The sequence below is a fragment of the Canis lupus genome, chromosome 27, assembly GCF_003254725.2.
Source record: "Canis lupus dingo isolate Sandy chromosome 27, ASM325472v2, whole genome shotgun sequence".
Taxonomy (NCBI): Eukaryota; Metazoa; Chordata; class Mammalia; order Carnivora; family Canidae; genus Canis; species Canis lupus.
The window spans coordinates 34,197,969-34,217,581 of record NC_064269.1 but is presented as its reverse complement, the minus strand read 5'-3'; the positions used below and the strand labels follow the sequence as shown (position 1 = coordinate 34,217,581).

The 19,613-nt window shown below is 42.6% G+C and overlaps 1 protein-coding gene and 1 long non-coding RNA gene across 3 annotated transcripts in view; one reads left to right on the top strand and one right to left on the bottom strand.

Moving 5' to 3' along the window:
- LRP6 (LDL receptor related protein 6) overlaps nucleotides 1–3,578 on the bottom strand; it is a 162,252-nt gene extending 158,674 nt beyond the window's left edge. For both annotated transcript variants that reach the window (XM_025455110.3, XM_049102219.1), the window contains exon 1: nucleotides 3,296–3,578. In XM_025455110.3, the coding sequence (XP_025310895.1) occupies nucleotides 3,296–3,350 (55 nt within the window). In that variant the 5' untranslated portion in view covers nucleotides 3,351–3,578. The remainder of the gene's footprint in view (nucleotides 1–3,295) is intronic.
- A 529-nt stretch (nucleotides 3,579–4,107) lies between these two features.
- On the top strand, nucleotides 4,108–13,693 carry LOC112665399 (uncharacterized). Its single transcript, XR_003140354.3, has 2 exons — nucleotides 4,108–4,435; nucleotides 13,412–13,693. It is a non-coding gene; the product is annotated as an uncharacterized LOC112665399 (long non-coding RNA).
- Nucleotides 13,694–19,613: the final 5,920 nt, after the last annotated feature.

Sequence of the window (19,613 nt, the reverse complement as noted above, 5' to 3'; positions counted from 1 at the left end):
CAGGTCACAACACAGCTAGCTAATGACAAAGTTAGAATCAGAACCTAATTCTCCTGATTCCCACTCCAAAATTCTTTCTACCTCCTCGAAAACCTGTTATATTTGATACTAAAGAAAAAGTTTTTCCAAGGACCACTTCTACAAAAGACAACACGGAAAACACTACTGGCTTGCTTGTACAGTATTTTCCCCCATCCCATCAAAACTAATAATACTTTTTTTTAAAACTAAGTAGCAAAAAATGTTTATGAAACAACAAAACCTCAACCTGAGATGAAGTATTTGCAGATTATACACACATGGTATTCCAAAATTTATATTCTGATAATATTTCCTCTAGAAAATCAGAGATATAATCTTTTGTAATCAGTACCTGTATGGAACTAAGAAAATAGTAAGGAGGGAAACCCAGATTGTAAGGTCGTTAGAACAGGGACATGTCTATTTCACTCACCACTACACCAGAGCCCGATACACACTAGGTATTCCAAACATATTTGCTAAAAAAATGAACAAGAAATCACTATCAATAAATCCCTACTATCCCTCTACCATTAATTAGCTGTAGGAGCTTGATCAAATTATAATCTCTCTGAACCTGAGTATCCCACTTGCAAAAGAAGCAGTTAGACCAGAATGATCAAGATCTCTTCTGTAAGAATCCATACATCTTATACAAGTTAAATCTCAAATTCCTAGCATTTGAGGGTATGTCCACAATAAAAAATAACGAAAATAACATTAGCAAATCACTGATACTCATCATTTCATTTAAAATGCCTGTTAAACATGCAAATCAGATCAGTACTACTACCTACATTTTACAAGAAAATGAGGCCCAGAGAAATTGACTAGACCCAGAATCACAAAAGTTATTAAGTAGAGAAGCATAGACTTTGAACCCAAGATTTAAGTGTCAAAATCCCCAAATCTTTCCATTACACTTTGCCCTCCCATGGTAAGGATAGGGATGCAGATGATAATAGCATTATTCCCTGGCCTTCAGATAATGATTTAACAAAAGGTCTCCCAAATTCTCATCATCCCATCATCCCAATGTTAACTTTTCAATGTTAACTCCTCTGTCCAAAAAAAAAAAAAAAAAAATTATCTTGAGGCAACAAATTAATCACATTGTTCTCCTTAGAGTCCAAGGTTAACTAATGCCACTTTTATAACAGAGAATGACATTTTCTAGGAATGAAAAGAATCTAAAATATGAATAATAATCTTTCACATCAAAAGACCATTTTAGTTCAAATAATATGCACCCATAGTCAAGTACTGTTCAATTCAAAGACCACCTGATACCATGAGTATGCTACATTTAAAATGAGAGGAAACTTTGCTATTAGAAATGAGGCAGTTTAAACTATTAACTCTTTTAGGTCTGTTACATAACATCATACTAAAAATTAATGCTTCAAGTGCAACTTCTCTAAACCATGAAGGAACAAACCCAACTCTAGGCTCAAACTTGGTGTTAAAATAAATGGAATTTACATCACACTCTCATCTTCCAAGAAATAAAACCAGGCAACCAGAAGTATCCCAAGTTATGGGTTTAGATTTCCCCAAGACTTTAACCAATCAGTGGACTCTCATTTAATTCTACTAACTTACTGCCTTAAAAAAAAAGTACATATTCTTATGTAAAATGTTTCTCACAGCTATAGCAAAATCCCCTTTCAACAGTATACTATAATGAAATAAACATACACTTATTAAACCTCACAAAGAGATAACAATGCATTAAATTCTCTGCCAAGAAAATTAAGTGAGCACTGTCTTTCTGGGGGTCACATGCGAAAATAGTTTGGGATATGCTTACAGTGAGTCATAATTAAGTAGATATAACATGCAAACGTAATAATCCTGCAGAAGAGTACTAAAGAAAAAAACTCCTCCTCCTCCTCAACAACAAAAAAAGTCAATCACATTCATCCAAAATAAAAATACACACACAAAAATGGCACACTGGGCTCATTTGTGCAAGGTCATGAGTTACTATTGTGCCCCGTCAACTTTAACAAGTTTTGGAAGCTTAGCAAAAGTTTAGCTTGTTAAATTAAAACCTAAAAATCTCCACAGATTCAAGAGATCTTCTGCCTGGAAAGAATTTACCACTAACATAAGTGAGAATTTTAAAAAAATCAAAGCCACAGCCACTGCATCGATCCGTGCTTAAATTCCTCTGCTAGTAAATGCTCAATAGCACCAGACTCCTCACCACTTCAACACTGATAAGTTTGAGAAGAGCTGCTGAAATCTTGAGGGCCAATCAAAAACCTTAGTGAACTGTCACAAAATAAAAGTCACAGTGTACGTGACAGCTTTACAGGCCAATTAAAAAAACAAAAAACAAAAAAAAAAAAACAAAACACCACAGGGCCATCTAATTAATTGATGCGATCCTCCGAGTAAATGATCTAGAATAAAACAGCCCCTGTTATTTACCAAAGTGCAAGCAGTCCCCAGGGGAGCGCAGCAAATGATAATAACTTCGGTTCCAGGACAGGCTCCTCTTCACACCAGTATGACTTTCCTACTTAGTGCCAACTGTACACTTGCATGCTCCGAAAATAGGGGCGAGTCCTGACGACCAGGGGTTATAAGGGCAACGTTTCTATTTTATTATGGGCCGAAGCTGAGAAGAATCCCAATGCGTTTCAGCTCGACCTCACCACCTCGGAGTCACTTTCCAACTGCGCTCTCACCCAGGATCATTATATCCCCCAACGGAAGCCAATCATTCGTAGTAACAAGGCCCGAGAAAAGAAAATATATATATATATTTTATATTTATATATACTTTTTTTATTTATATATATATACATATATAGTAAAGAGACTCTAAAAGTTCACCTAAGAGACACGGAGAAGGTGGGGGCTTCAGGAGAGGAGGCCGACATTTAAAGCATCTCAAACATTTTAAAAGCCAAAACACGTACAAAGACCCTCCTCCCGGGTGACTCCGGGCAGAAAGAGACCCTCAGTCACCGCGACAGGACGCGGCTGCACGGGTTCCCCCGGACAAGCAGCCGGATCGGGGCCGGGGCTCGCCCGGGGAAGGTCCGGAACCCCGGGCAGGGGTGCGCGTTGTGGCCCGGCGGAGCGCACAGCCCCTGCTCCCGGGCCCCTTTCTCTCTCCTTCCCCACGACCAGGCCTCTCCGGGCTCCTCTTCCCCTTCTCCGCCCTCCCTCCCCCTCCCCCCCCCTCCCCCTCCCCAGTCACGCACCAAACAAGGCCACCTCCCCCCCAAATCCCACCAACTTTGGCGACCCCCCTTCCCACCTCTCAGGAGCGCACAGAAACTGCAGGCCAGGAGGCTCCTCAGGACGGCCCCCATCTTCCCTTCTCGCGTTCTCTTCTCTCACCGGCGAGGGGCGGCCAGAAGGGGGGGAGGCGAGGAGCCGGGGCGGCCGCCGCAGCGGCAGGTCTGCAGGCTCATGCTTCCCAGCTTTCCAGAGAGAGAAGAAAGAAAGGGGCACGTCAGGGCTCCGCGCGCGCCGCCGCCGCCGCCGCCGCCGCCGCCGCCCTCTCTACCGCGCCGCTCTGCCGGGGGCTCGCGCGACGCCAGCGTCTGCTTCCATCCCGCCGCCTCCTCCCCCGGCGCCCCGCTTCCCCCGCGCAGCGCCTCATTCAGCCTCTTCCTCTCACGCAGCGGCGCAGGGATACCGCGGGCCGCCGCCGCCACGGGTCGCCGCGAAGGTCTCCCTGCGCGCGGGCGGGGCCCTCCCTCGGCGCCGCCTCCCGGGCCGCCGCGAAAGGAAGTGGGGGGCCGCGCGCACGGCCTCGGCTGGGAGACCCCGGGAGGCCCGCGCGGCGAGCGGAGGCGAGCCCCGGGGCAGAGGCCTCCCGCCGGCGCATTCCTATGGGATTCTTTCCTGGGCCGGCCGCCGCGGCCCTCCCCGCGGAGGGCGTGAAGCGACGTCGAACAACCTCGGCCCGGCGTGGTCGGGACTACTTTCTGCGGCTCGGCCGGGCCGCCGCCTGCTCCGCTCTTTGTGCGGGCGCCGCCGGCCGAGCCAGGTGGAGGTCCGGGCCGCCGCGGGCTGACACCTGGGTCGCGGGGGGGGCGGGGCGGGGCGGGGGGGGAGGGGGCGTGGGAGCTGCAGGCCCGGCTCTGCGCGCCGCGCGAGTCCCGACGCGGGGCGCTGAGCTGGCTCCTTTCTCGCGCTTGGAAACGGGCTTGAGCGTTTTTCTTTTACGAAAAATTAAGGCTAATGCTGCTTCCCCCAGCTTTAAACGTGACATGGTGACGGGTGGTCAAACGCCAACTCCGAGCAGAGATTTTTCATTTCCTCCTGCCTTTGCAGAATTACAGACTGTCCCCAGAAGTAGGGCCGGCGAGGACTAACGATTTTCTAAACTGGCAGATAAAAATCCCAAGATAAATGCGTCAGCACCTAAGACAGAGCAAAGGGACACTTGGTAAGGACTGCGTTGGGGGTTTTAACAAGTTGCGATTTATAGATGAGTGTTTGGCAATTTTTTTTGTTGTTGTTGTTGTTTTTTTTATCAGCTCGCAGCTTGAGGGGGAAAAAGATTCACCTGAATCTCAGACTGGTTTTGCACGGCCTCTGCTGCTTTGGATGCACTGGGCTACCAGATGTAACAGCCCATAGGCTCCCTTGAAAAGAAGTGGCAGCTTCAGCCTAGGAGGGAACTCAAGCCCGAGTTAACTATAATGGAGCCATCAGGTGCATTCTGTCCAGCTGTCACAGGCCCTTACCTGGAGGCAGATGGGCGGGGACAGTGGAGCAACTCTCACAACGTTACTAATATAGCAAGCAGTCTTCTCTTATCTGCAAGGGGATGCCTCCCAAACCCCCAGTGGATGCCTGAAGCCATGGATAGTACCCAACCCCGTATATACTGTTGTTTTTTTTGTTTTTTTTGTTTTTTAATTTTTTTATTTATTTATGATAGTCACAGAGAGAGAGAGAGAGGCAGAGACACAGGCAGAGGGAGAAGCAGGCTCCATGCACCAGGAGCCCGATGTGGGATTCGATCCCGGATCTCCAGGATCGCGCCCTGGGCCAAAGGCAGGCGCCAAACCGCTGCGCCACCCAGGGATCCCTGTTGTTTTTTTTTTTACCCAAACATACATACCTAAGAATAGAGTTTGACTTATAAATTAGGCAGAGTAAGAGATCATCAACAATAACTAACAATAAAAAACAATTACAGCAATATGCTACAACAGAAGTTATGTGAATGTGGTCTCTCAAACTGTCTTATTGTACTGTACTCACACTTCTTGAGATTATGTGAAATGATAAAAATGTCTCTGTGAGAGATGAAGTCAGGTTAAACGATGCAGCATTGTGATGCAGCCTTAGGCTACTATTGATCTTTTTTGACAACAGTCAGGAGAATCAGCTACTTCCCAACTGTGGTTGACCTCGGGTAAATGAAACTGCAAAAAGCAAAAGGTCAGATATGGGGGCTGTATTGTACCTCAGTGACGTTGGAGTTCACTATGGGCTTGTACACACAGCATCACATTGGACGCTCAAAACTAGCCTGGAGTGAGGCAGGTTTTGTTCCTTTACACAGAGGAAGGAACTGAGGGGTTCTGTGATTTACCAAGGCCACTCAGGTACTGAATAACAGAACTCGAACCCAGCCCAGGTCTTTCCACTTCAGATGATGCTTCTTCCAAGAAAGGGATGCTGAACCAAGGTGATACATGTCTATAAGCAGACAGCAGAAACAGCCAAATCACTTTCTCCTAAATTCACTTGAGAAAGTCTAGCCACCACTGATTTAAACACCTTCCTCCAAGAACCCTGTCAAGACTGTAAGTTTTGTCTTCTGACCTCCTCAAAACAAATAACTAAGAACCAGGTTTTTCAGCAAAAACCTAGAAAATATTACCATGTAGCTAGTGAGGCTATGGAGACACCATGATGTAGTGGAGAAAAGAAGACATGAGCTTTGGACTGAGACAGTGAATATCCAAACCCCATCAGTTACAAGACATGTGGCTTTAAGCGTGATATTTAAATGCACTGCACCTCACTTTTCTCATCTGTAAAATGGGGCTCATTTCTTCTTCAGGCTTGTAGTAAGAATGAAATTAAATATTATATAAACTGCTCAATATACAATAGGTGCTCAATGAATGATCATTTCCTTTCTCAACTTCTTTAAGGTGAACAGTGTCATAAGAACTTGGAGTCCTTGGAAAATAATGGAGGGGGGGGTAGAAATCACATTCTCAAAATGCTTATTGCAGGATAACTGAAGATGGAGCACCACTAAGCTAATGAATATTAACCTTCAGGACACCTCACTTTCACAGGCCCCTTCCAACAGGAGCCCTAACAATGTGTTTACATGGTTTGCAAAAGTAAGATAATTTTGTATTCTTCTTCTGAAAACATCTTTCAAAAATGTATAAATTTCAAGACCCACAAAACCTGGATCTATTCCTATTTATAATAGGAAACCGAGTAAACCTAATCTCTTTTTTTTTAAAACCTAATCTCTTCAGGCTGTTAACATAACTAAGGGAATGAAGTATTACACACTGTTAAAAATGATAGTTTAGATGACTTTGCAAACAGTGTTAGAAAATGTTTACAGTTAAAAACATAAGAAAGTGCATGTACATTTTAGTTAAATACATATATTTTTTAATTTACCACATATTTGAGCAAAGACCAGAAGTAAATAGTAAGTGCATTGAAACAGGCATTAGGATGGCAAAATAATATGAGATTACTTTTTTGTTCTTAAATTTCCATTAATATATTCTATGTTTTTTTCCAATTTTTTTTTTTTTTTTTTTTTTTTTTTATGATAGTCACACAGAGAGAGAGAGAGAGGCAGAGACATAGGCAGAGGGAGAAGCAGGATCCATGCACCGGGAGCCCGATGTGGGATTCGATCCCGGGTCTCCAGGATCACGCCCTGGGCCAAAGGCAGGCGCCAAACCGCTGCGCCACCCAGGGATCCCTTTTTCCAATTTTTTTAAAGATTTATTTATTTATTCAGGAGAGGCACAGATTGAGAGAGAGAGAGAGAGAGAGAGACACGCAGAGACACAGGCAGAGGGAGAAGCAGGCTCTATGCAGGGAGCCCAACATGGGACTCCATCCCAGATCTCCGGGATTAGGCCTTGGGCTAAAGGCAGCACTAAACCTCTGAGCCACCCGGGCTGCCCTATTTTTTCCAAATTTTTAAAGGTACTTAAGTGAAAAGCTGTAGCTTAAGGTTAAACCCTAGCCTGCACATTATTCTCACTAGTCAATGAATTTAGTTTTGCATTTGTTCAAGTGCCTATCAAATATTCAATGCTAGTCCCTGTGTTAAGTGCTGGGGATGCAAAGATAAGCATAATCATGGTCCCTACCCTCAAGACGCTTACAACTTAATTTAGAAACACTTAACTGAAAAAACAATTAAAATGTTAAGATTGTTATGGTGCAGGTGGATAGCATATCAATAAAGAACTCAAGTGTTCATCTGCCTGAAATGTTTGACTGCCTGCAGAGTTTTAAAAAAGGAAAATAACCCTAGAGCTGAGGCTTGAAATTTAAGTAGGAGTTTGTCAGGCCAAAAGACTGACAAGGAATTCCAAGCAGAAGGGTAGCAGGTGCAAAGACACTGAATTATTAGAGAGCTTGGCATGTTGGAGATTTGGAAGTAGATCCATATAGCTGAGACATAGGGTGCTTTTAAAGAATGTCAGAAAATGAGGCAGACTATTAAGTAGATATTGGACAATAAATAGCTTTTTAAGTCATGCTTAGAAGTTTAGATTTCAGCCTATTGCCAGCATGGACATTGAAGCATTTTTGTCATGGTAGAGAATTGATTTGCATGTTAAATAATTTCTCTGACTGCAGTGTGGATAATAGAAGGCAGGCAAGACAAAAAGTAGGAAGACCAAAGAGGAAGTTATTTTAGTTCTGTGAAAGAGATGGTCAGGACAGCAACACTGGGAATTGAAAAGAGATCAATCATGGATTTGAGGAATATGGGGTGGAAACCACAGGATTTGGTAACCTATCAGATGTGAGATGATAGAGAGGAAGAGTGTAATAAGTAGTCTAGGATGAAGTTCCAGGTTTCTAAGTTATGCACCCAAGTAAATGAGAGTCTCATTTACTAAGAAAATAAATGCATAAATAAGGAGGATTTCAAAAGAGGTGATGACAAGTTAAACAATGGGTCTATTATATTGGTCCTACCTGTAACAAACATCCAGCTGGAGATATCCAGTACACAGTTTTAATGTAGAAATTTGGACTCAGGAGAGAAATGGAAAGCTGTTTTGTGATGATTGTAGAGCCTGCATACCACACAATCCAGAAATGTACTGTAGAATATTGAAGAGTGATCGAATAATTATTACCACAGTTTTCTGGATGATAACAGACATCAAAAAAGGAAGGTATTTTCTAATTCAGGTGAAGGCAACTTTAGGTCACCTCCCAGTGCGCTGAGGGTAGAGATTATAGCTGAAGCCATAACCTTACCTAAGGGGAGAATGGAGCACTTAGTATGACTAGAAAAGTGAGAGAGAGCAGATTCATATGGAATACAAGTATCTAGGAACAAATGGAGAAAGAAACTAGAGACAAAAACTGAAAGGGGACAAGTGGAAAACTAGTTCCAAGTGCTGTGGCAAGAGAAAGTATTGTCAATAGTGACAAATACAGGGGCACTTGGGTGGCTCAGGCAGTTGAGCATCTGACTCTTGGTTTCAGCTAGGGTCATGGGATCGAGCCCCAGGTTGGGCTCCATACTTACTCAGCGGAGGGCCTGTTGGAGATTATCTCCCTCTCCCTCTGCTCCTCTGTCTGTTCTCTCTCTCTCAAATACATAAAATATTTAAAAAAAAATAATGGCAAATACAGCATATGGTGGAGAAATCTGCTATTAGAAGCACTGAAATGAGGACACTGTGACTTATAACTTCCAAAAAGGTCATTGATGGAAGCATAAATTATGCCAATATTTTAGAGATGCAGTCTAGGAGTAAAATACACCTTTTAAGCTAGCATCCAATCTCTTGGAATTTATCCACAGAAACAAAAGTTTATGGAGATATATGTATATACATATTTACTATAACATTGTAATAGAAAATGAGCAAAACAGGGGAGCCTGGTAGCTTAGTCAGTTAAGCATCCAACTCTTGATTTCAGCTCAGGTCATGATAGTCATGGGATCCAGCCCCACGTCAGGTTCTGTGCTCAGCAGGGAGTCTGCTTGAGATTCTCCCTCTCCCTCTCCTTTGTCTCTCCCTCACTCTTGCTGTAACATCAATAAATAAATCTAAAAAAAAAAAAAAAAAAAAAGAAAATGAACAAAGTAAAAAAAAAAAAAAGCCTACTAATATGGTAATTTTATATGATCCAATCTAATTTTTAAAAACCTGAACACATTTCAATAAGGAATAGGTGAGTAAAAAATAGTGTGTGTATATATATATATATATATATATATATGTATATGTATATAGCCTCATTGTGGAAACATACAGCTCTTAAAAAGGATCATATAGGATCCCTGGGTGGCGCAGCGGTTTGGCACCTGCCTTTGGCCCAGGGAGTGATCCTGGAGACCCGGGATCGAATCCCACGTCGGGCTCCCTGCATGGAGCCTGCTTCTCCCTCTGCCTATGTCTCTGCCTCTGTGTGTGACTGTCATAAATAAATAAAAATTTATAAAAAAAAATCATATAGACTTACATGTATTAATTTGGAAGTGTTGCCGTGATATATTGTCAATTGAAGAGAAAGAGAATAGTATGTTGTGTGTGGTAGGATTTCTGTTTAGGAAAAGAAGGAATGAAGGCGGGGGAAGGGAGAGGAGAAGAGAGAGGGAGAGTGCTGGATGGATTGGCCTTGGATGGCAGGAGAAGGACCACCACTTCTGGATGAGGGAGAATGACAGTACCTATGAAAAGCTGCTGAAATTCCAGCTCCATTTCTCTACCGCTACTTTCACAGGTTTCTTCCAGAAGTCCTAGGAGGGACCATGGCAATGATACAACATGGTCATATGTTTTTATAAAATTTGCAAAGGTAAATTTTTGTGTGTTCTTTTTTTTAAATTCCTCCTTTTCCAATTGTATGTGCTCAAGCACCACAGAACCCGAATCTGCCCCTTATAGTGATAGATTTGGGGGGGAATGGGATAATGGAGACAAAAACTTTAAAAAACTGCATTTGATTGCCTTTATTTTCTTAATACAGCCGTCTCCCTTATCTGCAGTTTTACTTTCTGCGGTTTCAGTTACCTAAGCCAACCCAGCTCCTATCGTCAGAAGGTCAGGAATAGCCTAGTGTTATGTCATAATGCTTACGTCATTAACGTCACTTCTTCTCATCATGTAGACATTTTATCTCACATCATCACAAGAGGAACAGTGCAATAAGGTGTTTAAGGATAGAAAGAAGACCACATAACTTCTTTACAGTATATTGTTACAATTGTTCCACTTTATTTTTATTTTTTTAAAGCTTTTACTTGTTTATTTAGAGAGCATGGGTAGGGGGAGGGGCAGAGGGAAAGGAGAGAAAGAATTTCAAACAGACTTCCCACCAAGTGCAGAGCCCAACACAGGCCTCCCATCTCACAACCCTGAGAGCAAGACCTGAGCCGAAATCAAGTGTCCGCACTTAACTAACTGAACCACCCAGCACCCTGAATTTATTTTTTTAAGTAAGCTCTATGCCTGATGTGAGGCTTGAATTCACAACCTTGAGATCAAGAGTCGGATGCCCCACCTACTGAGCTAGCCAGGAGCCTCTGTTCCACTTCATTATGGTTGTTGTTGATCTCTTACTGAACTTAATCTATGTTAAACCTTATCTTGTGTATAAGGTTCAGTAGTATCCATGGTTTCAGGCATCCACTGGAGGGTTTGGAATGTATCCCCCATGATTAAGGGGGACCACGGTAATCAAAAAGCAAAGTTAATCTGTTCAGAGTGAAGTAAGAAAGAATACAGTGAGGGGAGATCCCTGAGTGGCTCAGCGGTTTAGCGCCTGCCTTTGGCCCAGGGAGTGATCCTGGACTCCCAGGATGGAGTCCCACGTCGGGCTCCTTGCATGGAGCCTGCTTCTTCCTCTGCCTGTGTCTCTGCCTCTGTCTCTCTCTGTCTCTCTCATGAAAAATAAATAAAATCTTTAAAAAAAAAAAAAGAATACAGTGAGGGGCTTCAGGAAAGTGATGAAGACTTAGAAGAGCTGCTGATGCTTGACGAGGGAGGTGACAAAGGACATATTATAGAGTTCCCTAACATTGGAGAGGCTGTAGCTGCCTACTGCAAATTTGGTGGATACCATAAGTGTGACCTTGCCACCTTGCCTCTATTTTTCCATCCTTGAATGAGAATAATAGTCACACACACACACACCCTACTGTCTGCAGCATGAGGGTATTGCATGGGATACCTAATTATAGTTACAATTTGAAAAAAAGTATACTTTGCTTCTAATAATATTTGTTTCTTATTTCATCATTGGCTGTATAAGCCCCCAGTGAAATCTAATAAAAATGTTTTAATGAACACTAAATGAACACACTGTGCACTAAAGTATTCAGGTTAGCTCCAGAGGGATGAAAAGACATCTGCAGTAGAGGGTACTCTGTCGCAGGGAATCAGATCCAGAGCAGAGAGGAGGGAGTCCATGCAGGGAAAGGAATGATAGTGGGATCAGAATACTGGTTATATCCAGAGAGATTAATCAAATAAGGAATTAAGGACACTGGAAGCTGGGTTTCTGTTGGATAAGGAGTTACAAATATATGGGCAATATGCTGGCGCCAATGTCAAAGAAAATGGTGGGATGGGACTTGAATTCACAACCTTGAGATCACAACCTCAAGTGGTTGTGGCTCAGTGGTTGAGTGTCTGCCATTGGCTCAGGGCCTGATCCTGGGGTGTCAGAATCGAGTCCTGCAGCAGGTTCCCTGCAGGGAGCCTGCTTCTCCCTCTGCCTGTGTCTCTGCCTCTCTCTCTATGTGTCTCTCATGAATAAATAATTAAAATCTTTAAGAAAGAAAAATGGTGGAGTAGGAAAATTGAAGGCCTGTCTCTTCCCATAAACAATGGAAAGAAAACTGGCAAAAACTATCAGAATCACCTTTATCAGAGCTCCAGAAGACAGTCAGAGATTTACAGCAACCAAAGGAATGCTTAATCAAGAGAAGCAGCACTGAAATGTGGTGGAAGAGGTTTGTCGTGTTTTAACTTACACTCACCTGCCCCTCCTTCCATGGTGCAGCATCAGTGTAGAAGGCGACAGCCTGGGTTCCCAGTGAGAAAGACAAAGGGCAGAAAGAATATTTGAGAAAATAAGAGCCCCAAACTTCCCATATTTTTTAAAGATTTTATTTATTTATTCATGAGAATACACAGAGAGGAGAGAGAGAGGCAGAGACACAGGCAGAGGGAGAAGCAGGCTCCATGCAGGAAGCCCGACGTGGGACTCAATCCCCGGTCTCCAGGATCATGCCCTGGGCTGAAGGCGGCGCTAAACAGCTGAGCCACCCGGGCTGCCCCCAAACTTCCCATATTTGATAAAACAGATGAATCTACTTGTCTGGGGAATCTCAATGCATACAAAGGAATTGCAAATACAGAAACAGATAAAACTAGAACAGACCCTGTGATTCTATATTGGTACCGGATGTATTGAAATGTATTCATGGTTTTCAATACATGTGGATAGATATAGAAACAAACATAGCTGTAAATGTGTATGGGACTGTGTGCTTGCACACGTGGGTGACTTTCCCTGCCTCTCTCCACCAAGCAGATGTGTCCATCCGTTTACTGAGGAGTCACCAAGAAAAGAGTAGATGTGCAAGTGATATATTGGAGTGTAACAGCCTCCAGGTGGCCCCCAAAGATTCTCACTTTTTGGCAGTCACATCCTTGAGAAATCCCCTCCTACAATGAATAAAGTTGACCTATTGCAGCAATGACACAGTGTGAATTTAAGATTAGACAATGAAAGACTTGGTGGTGTTTAAAAACAAAATTCAACTGGGTAAATTTTAAAGATTTATCGGCTTTAGTCAATAATTCATGAATTGGGTAGCAACCCATCTAGCAGATAGAAGGAGCTCCAAGGAACTGTACAAAATGGAAGACTTTTATAGGCAGAAGGGCATGGGACAAGAAAGTTAATACTGCAAAAAGTGGATTCATTGTCGCAGTTACTTTCCTTCAGGGAATGGCAAGGGTCTACCAGGCAGATGACCTCACTAGTGCTGACCAGGTGATTCCTGATAGATTGGTTTAAGATTCCATTTCTGGGGCAGGCCAAAACTGTAATTAAGTCTCAGTTGGTGACAGGGGGCTCAGTTTAAGTGACTCTATTTTGGACCTATTGTCTTTTTTTTTTTTTAACAATGGCTTCTGCTTTCTTCTCTCAGAGGACTTGCTATAACGAAAAAATCAGTGGTCATGTCACAAGGACACTCAAGTTGCCCTATGGAATGGTCCTAGTGGTGATGACCTGAGACCTCCTGCCAACAGTCAAGTGAGCCATCTTGGAAATAGATCCTCCAGGGTCAAGTCAAGCCATCAAATGACTATGCTGTGGATGACATCTTGACAACAACATCATGAGAAATTCCATACCACCTGATCTGCTCTTGAATTGCTGACCTACAAAAAACTGTGAAATAATAAATATTTATTTTGTTTTAAGCTAATATACTTTGGGGGTGATTGCTACACAGTGATGGGTAACTAATAAATGAGAAGGGAGAGAGATCCTTCAGACTGAGATGTATTCTGACATTTGTGGAAGGAGACAAGGAAGAAAGGATTGGAGTAGGAAAAGTCTTAACACAGCACAGTTCCAAGAATGAATTTACTAAGTAGATGGAGAATTCCCAAGTCAAAGTTGCCCATTGACGAATTCCTATGTCTTGCCAGAATGGGCCCACTGAGCCTGCTGTACTTAAGCATTGACTGGGAATAACTCTTGGGAAGTATGGCCCCAGTGCAAACAGGGTGGTAGATCCAGGGGTCAAGAGTTAGGGCTGTCAGTCATTTATGTTCCCCATGGCAGGAGAAATCTGAGTGACACATTTTTATAAGCACCACAGCTTGCTTGGGGTCAGTGACACCCCAACATCAATGAGCACAGCTAGTGTCAAGACCTTGGCTTCTAAACAACATTTTCTTTGAGAGGAACCAGGGCTCCTTAGAGAAATGACTGATCCCACATCTGGGGCAGGGAAAGTATGAGTCTGGAACCCCTTGCTGTGTCAGAGCAAGGCAGGGCTCAAGGAATGATATGAAGGTGTCAAAAGAACATAGGAACCAACAACTTGAAGGGCCTTCTACTGGCCAAGTCAGGGACAATGTGAGCATCAAAATTTTAAATGACAGTAAAAGATTATCACCCATTAAACAAAATAGAAAATTAGAAGTAGGAAGACATAAATAAAGGAGTACATCAAAAGTTCGATGAGGAGTGGGATGTTTACATGGTTTCAGTAGGAAAAAGAATATGTTCATAGAGGATATGCCTGGCAGATACTACCTTAAGCAAGGAATCAAAGTGAACATCATTAGTAATGGGATAGATTGAAATCATGTGCCACATGACAGGATACAACGAGATAAAAGCAATATCACTTCAATGATATTCCTGCCAAGGTTGTATAACCTGAATATAATCATAAGTAAACACCAGCAAACCCCAAATTAAGGGACGAGTTACAAGATAACTAACCCATCTTCTTCAAAACTGTCAAGGTCATGAAAGACAAAGAAAGACCGAGGAACTTCTCCAGGCTGGGGGAGAGTAGTCAATGCAGTGTATGATTCTGAACTAGATCCCGTCGCTGGAAAACATGTCACTGAGACAGCCAGCAGAATTGGAGTAGAGTCTGAGGACTGGATGGTAGTCGTACATCAGTGTTAATTGTCTGACAGAATCCTTGTTTGTAGGAAAAAGTATTTGTGGATAATGGGGCCTCAGGTCTGTACTCACTCTCAAATGGTTAAGGACAAAAAGTTCTTTGTACTGTACTTAACTTTTTTTTTTTTTTAACTTTGTGAATGTTCCGAAATAAAAAAGAAATAAACATACTTATGGTATTCGGAAGATAAATGTATTATAAAGTTTTATTATTTAAATCCACAGGGCCCTTTAACATTTTTCAACTTGATGAATAACTGCCCTTTCTCTTCTTCTCATCCAAGATTACTGCAGTTCATTCACAAGACTGAATGGAATCTTAACATTTAAACACCTAATCGCTTTCTTTCATCTTTGGCACAGATGAGCTGGATTTCCCCACATGTATGAGTCACCTGATAACAAATTTCCCAGCTTAAATAGGTTTAAAACTACACTATTAGTAAAGCAGCATTGTGAATTGTGTCTGAGATTCGAAATTTATAGTAACAGTGTGTTCTTAGCATTCATGTTCTTTCTCAACATACACATTTTTCTTTCATGCTGTAAAAAGTTTTTCTGGTGTTGAAAAGTTTTCATGCAGCTATGCCATATTAAAAGCCTCCCCCCCTCCACTTCTCACTCCCAGAAAATCAGACAGCTTGATGAGTTTTTGCTTTAATTTGAATTGTAAAACACTGCATTCTTTTAGTTTTCCCACAAAATGAAATAAAAGAAATATGCAATTGCTATTTTGGGTCTAGATAAATAAAACGTGGTTCTAACCCCCCACCCCCACCCCCAATCTTGCTATTTCTGAGAATGAGGATGTAGAGGAACGCTACAGTCAGGGAAGGAGGAATTCCTTTTCCTTCACCATTGTCAGAATCTAATCAGTTTGGAGGCATATGAACCAAATTTTTGCCTTGGAGAAAAAGAGGGGGAAAAAATCAGTCCTTACCAAAATTTAGTTTATCTGAAAATGTTTAAGCAGATTCCCTAGGCTAGTGGTTTTCAATGGTGGGGAATGAGGGTGGATTTTGCCCCCTCTCCCAGATTCTTGGCAATGTCTAGAGACATACTAGGTTGTCAAAACTAGGAGTGAGAGATGCTACTGGCATCTTGCGGGTAGAGTATATAGGCCAGGGATGTTGTTAAACAGCCTACAATCACAGGATAGTCTCAAAACAAAGAATTGTTAGTGCCAGGAATGAGAAACCCTACCCAAGATGAAAACAGGGAAGAGAGAAGGCTAAGGGAAGAAAACAACAATAACCAAGAAACACAAACACAAAACACAAAAACAAAAACTAATTATCAAGCTGTGACTTATACACAGATTTACAAAACTACAGACTCTTAGGGATTAAATTCCTATTTTGTGGCCTTTTGGGATATTGCCAAGAGGCAAGTTAAGGCCATTTTGAGTTTTCCCAGGACTATATTTTTATCAATTCATTTGCCAAGTATTTCTTGAGCACCTAGTATGTGCCAGACACTAAGGACACAAAGATGGATGACTGTCTCTCTTTTCTGGAGAACCTAAGAATTTTTAGTGGTGAAAACATCCTGAAGTGAAAAATGTATAATACAAAGGGCAAGAGCTAAAAGGGCAAGTAAACAATTTATCATGAACCTTCTCTATGCCAAACACTTCTGTTTATCCTGAGTAATTCTTATATGAGCCTTCTCTGGTGAGTGCTATTCCTATTTCACAAAAGAAGAAACTGTGAGATTAACAACAAGACCTAATGAGTATATGCCAGGCACTCTTCTCAGTGTTTCTAATATAACTCATTTTATCTTATGGGTACTAATCTCCTTACCCCCTTTTGACATATGTGATACTTAGGGACCAAGAGCTTCCTCCAAGTTTCCACAGCCAGGCTGTCTGGTTCCAGAATCTATGCTCTTCACAATCCACTCCAGTGCTTTTCTTATGCCTTGCCCAAGAACTAAATGGCCCATCTGGGCATAAAAGCCAGAGTGTGACTGAAAACCCAATGTTCTTATCTGAGACACAGCATTACACACCCTCCATTCTAGAAAAGCGCCCAAGGTGCTTTGGGCTCACTGATGCCTGGTTTTTGCCTGGGGAAGCCCAAGTAGATGCTAACTTCACATTGGAAGTAGTATCTGAGCCCCTCCTGGAAGCCTAAGGAGGGAACTCAGCAAAAGGAGGGTATAGGTAAGATGAGACCAAGACAAATTTCACCATGGCTAGCAATTTGTTGTGGTTGCAAAGTAGCATATGGAGGAAGGATTAAGATAACCTGGAGAGGTAAGCCGGGGCCTGATCAACAAGGGTGAGTCCCGGAGGCAAAAGAGAATTATTAAAAGGCCATTGACAAAGCATGATCTAATTTGATATCAACCCTTAGAATGGCGTTTTCTGATCTAGAACAAATTGCTTCCATTCCTTTCTATTCCTGCACCCTTAATCCCATTTTGCTCAGTTTGGATGTTTCTGGTATGGGGGAAGAGAAGAATCTGGACTGTCTTTCCCTTGGCACTTCTCCGCAGCCACCCTCAACCCCACTGAAGCCAGCTGACATACAGCAGTTTTAATGATGACAGTGCTGGTAAAAAGCAAACAGCAATGTGATGCAATTACAACCCAAATTACACTCTCTAGATTGATGTGGTTGGATATATTCTGAGTTTGATAGGACTCCTATTAGTAATACTCATACAGTGCTTTATAGTTTACAAAGCTTTTTCATATGCACACTGTTGTTTGATCATCAAAACAAAGCCAGGAGGTAGGTATTATCCCATTTCACAGATGTGGAAGCTGAAGCTTACAGAATGTGTGAGTAAGTGGAAACAATGAACACAGAACTCCAGACTTCAAGTCTTACCCTCCCTCCTTGCCTTTCCTTCCTCCCTAACAACACTTTTTTATAGGACAGCAAAAGCCAGGAGGCTTGACTTTGCCTTCCCTTCTCTTGTGCAGAGTCAGCCCACTGGGCTTCTATTCTTGTTAATGGAGCCATGGAAGATTTTCCCAAATATATCCTGGCACCTCAGTGACATCCTGATGGATCAAGCATGTACTTCTTTTCAAAGTACATTTGACCTTCTGCACCCTGGCTTGCATCTGAGTGTGACCAAGCATCCTGGTTTGTCTAGAATTGAGGGACAGGGGACTTTCAGCACTAAAACTGGGATCACTCTGGGTAAAGCCAGACAAATGGTCACCCTATAATTCCCTCTCCAGCTCCTAATGTGCGTCTCTCCAATGCTGTCTTCTGAGAATCTCTAGTCCCAGTATTCGCTGTCCTGTTAGAAACCCCCATCTTTGCTTATGCTATTCCTTTCACCAGAAACATATAGCTCCCTCTTTTTCTCTCAGCTACTTCATATTTTTTCTTCAAGACTGTGTTCTGAAGAGCAGATACTAATTTCTCCAGGAGACTTCCCCTGATCTAAATATCCTTTCCTCGTGCTTCCACATCACCACATACAGACCTTTGTCATAGCATTGAACTTCACTCTATTTAAATCTTTGGTTTGGGGGCATCTGGGTGGCTCAGTAGTTGAGCATCTGTCTTCAGCTCAGGGCATGATCCTGGGGTCCTGGGATCAAGTCCCGCATCAGGCTCCCTGCAGGGAGCTGCATCTCCCTCTGCCTGTGTCTCTGCCTCTGTGTGTGTGTCTTTCATGAATAAATAAATAAATAAAATCTTTAAAAATCAATCAATATTTGGTTTGTTTTTGTTTTTGAATGTCTCTTGCAGAAAATGTTATACTCCCTTGTAAAGTATCTTTTTCATCCCAGTCCTTAGGACCCTTCTTGGCATATAGTAGGCAGATAATAAAGGTCTGTGAGCTAATCCAATGGTGCTAGAACTCTGTAAGAATTTTTCTTAGTTTCCTTCCACAGGCTTCTTGCTAAATAAAAGAGGTCTCCCCCTTAGGATATCAAGGTGGGGAGAAGGCTCAAGAGGTATGCAGACATGAGGGTAGAGAAGGCTTGGCCTTCCATGCTAAGGAGTATAGACTTACATATTTTGAACTTTCATTAACAGATCTTTGTCTGTGAGCTCAAGAAGAGCCTGGGCAGGAAAGAAAGAAATACAGGTAGCCAGCCTCGCCAGAATAGAAACAAACGTGCTACACCAAGGACTTCCTAGTCTGCCTGTAGCTCTATACCCCTTCCTCAGGACCAGAAGCGCCTCAGCGTGTGAGTCTACCTGAGCCCACAGGTGCACTTGGCTGCAATGAGCGATGAAGAGCAAAGTGGGAAACATTTCCTGACAGAAAAAACCTCAAAGAGTTTAACTGCAGAGGCACATATACAGATAGGTATTGTATAAACAATTCCCTGGCACGGTAGTTCTAGTTTTCCAACTTGAGCATACATCAGAATCAACTGCCAGGCTTGTTAACATGCAGGCTACTGAGCCCCATCCCCCAGAGATTCTGACTCAGTTGGTCTGAGGTGTGGCCTGAAGATTTGCATCTCTGACAAGTTCCCAGTTGGTGTTGTTGGTCTGGGGACAAGATTTTGAGGACTACCACCCTAGCACTCACCCCACATGTGTCCTCAACAGATAATCCTGACTGTGATGTCAATGAGGTAAGCACGGTCACCCAAGGTCCGAGATTTACGATGACATAAACACCCTCCCTTGATAGGGCTGTTCCTTAATATCACTTTATATCTCTCCTTTTCTTGAAAACTCTTACAATTGTTTATATTGACCAATTTCATTTCT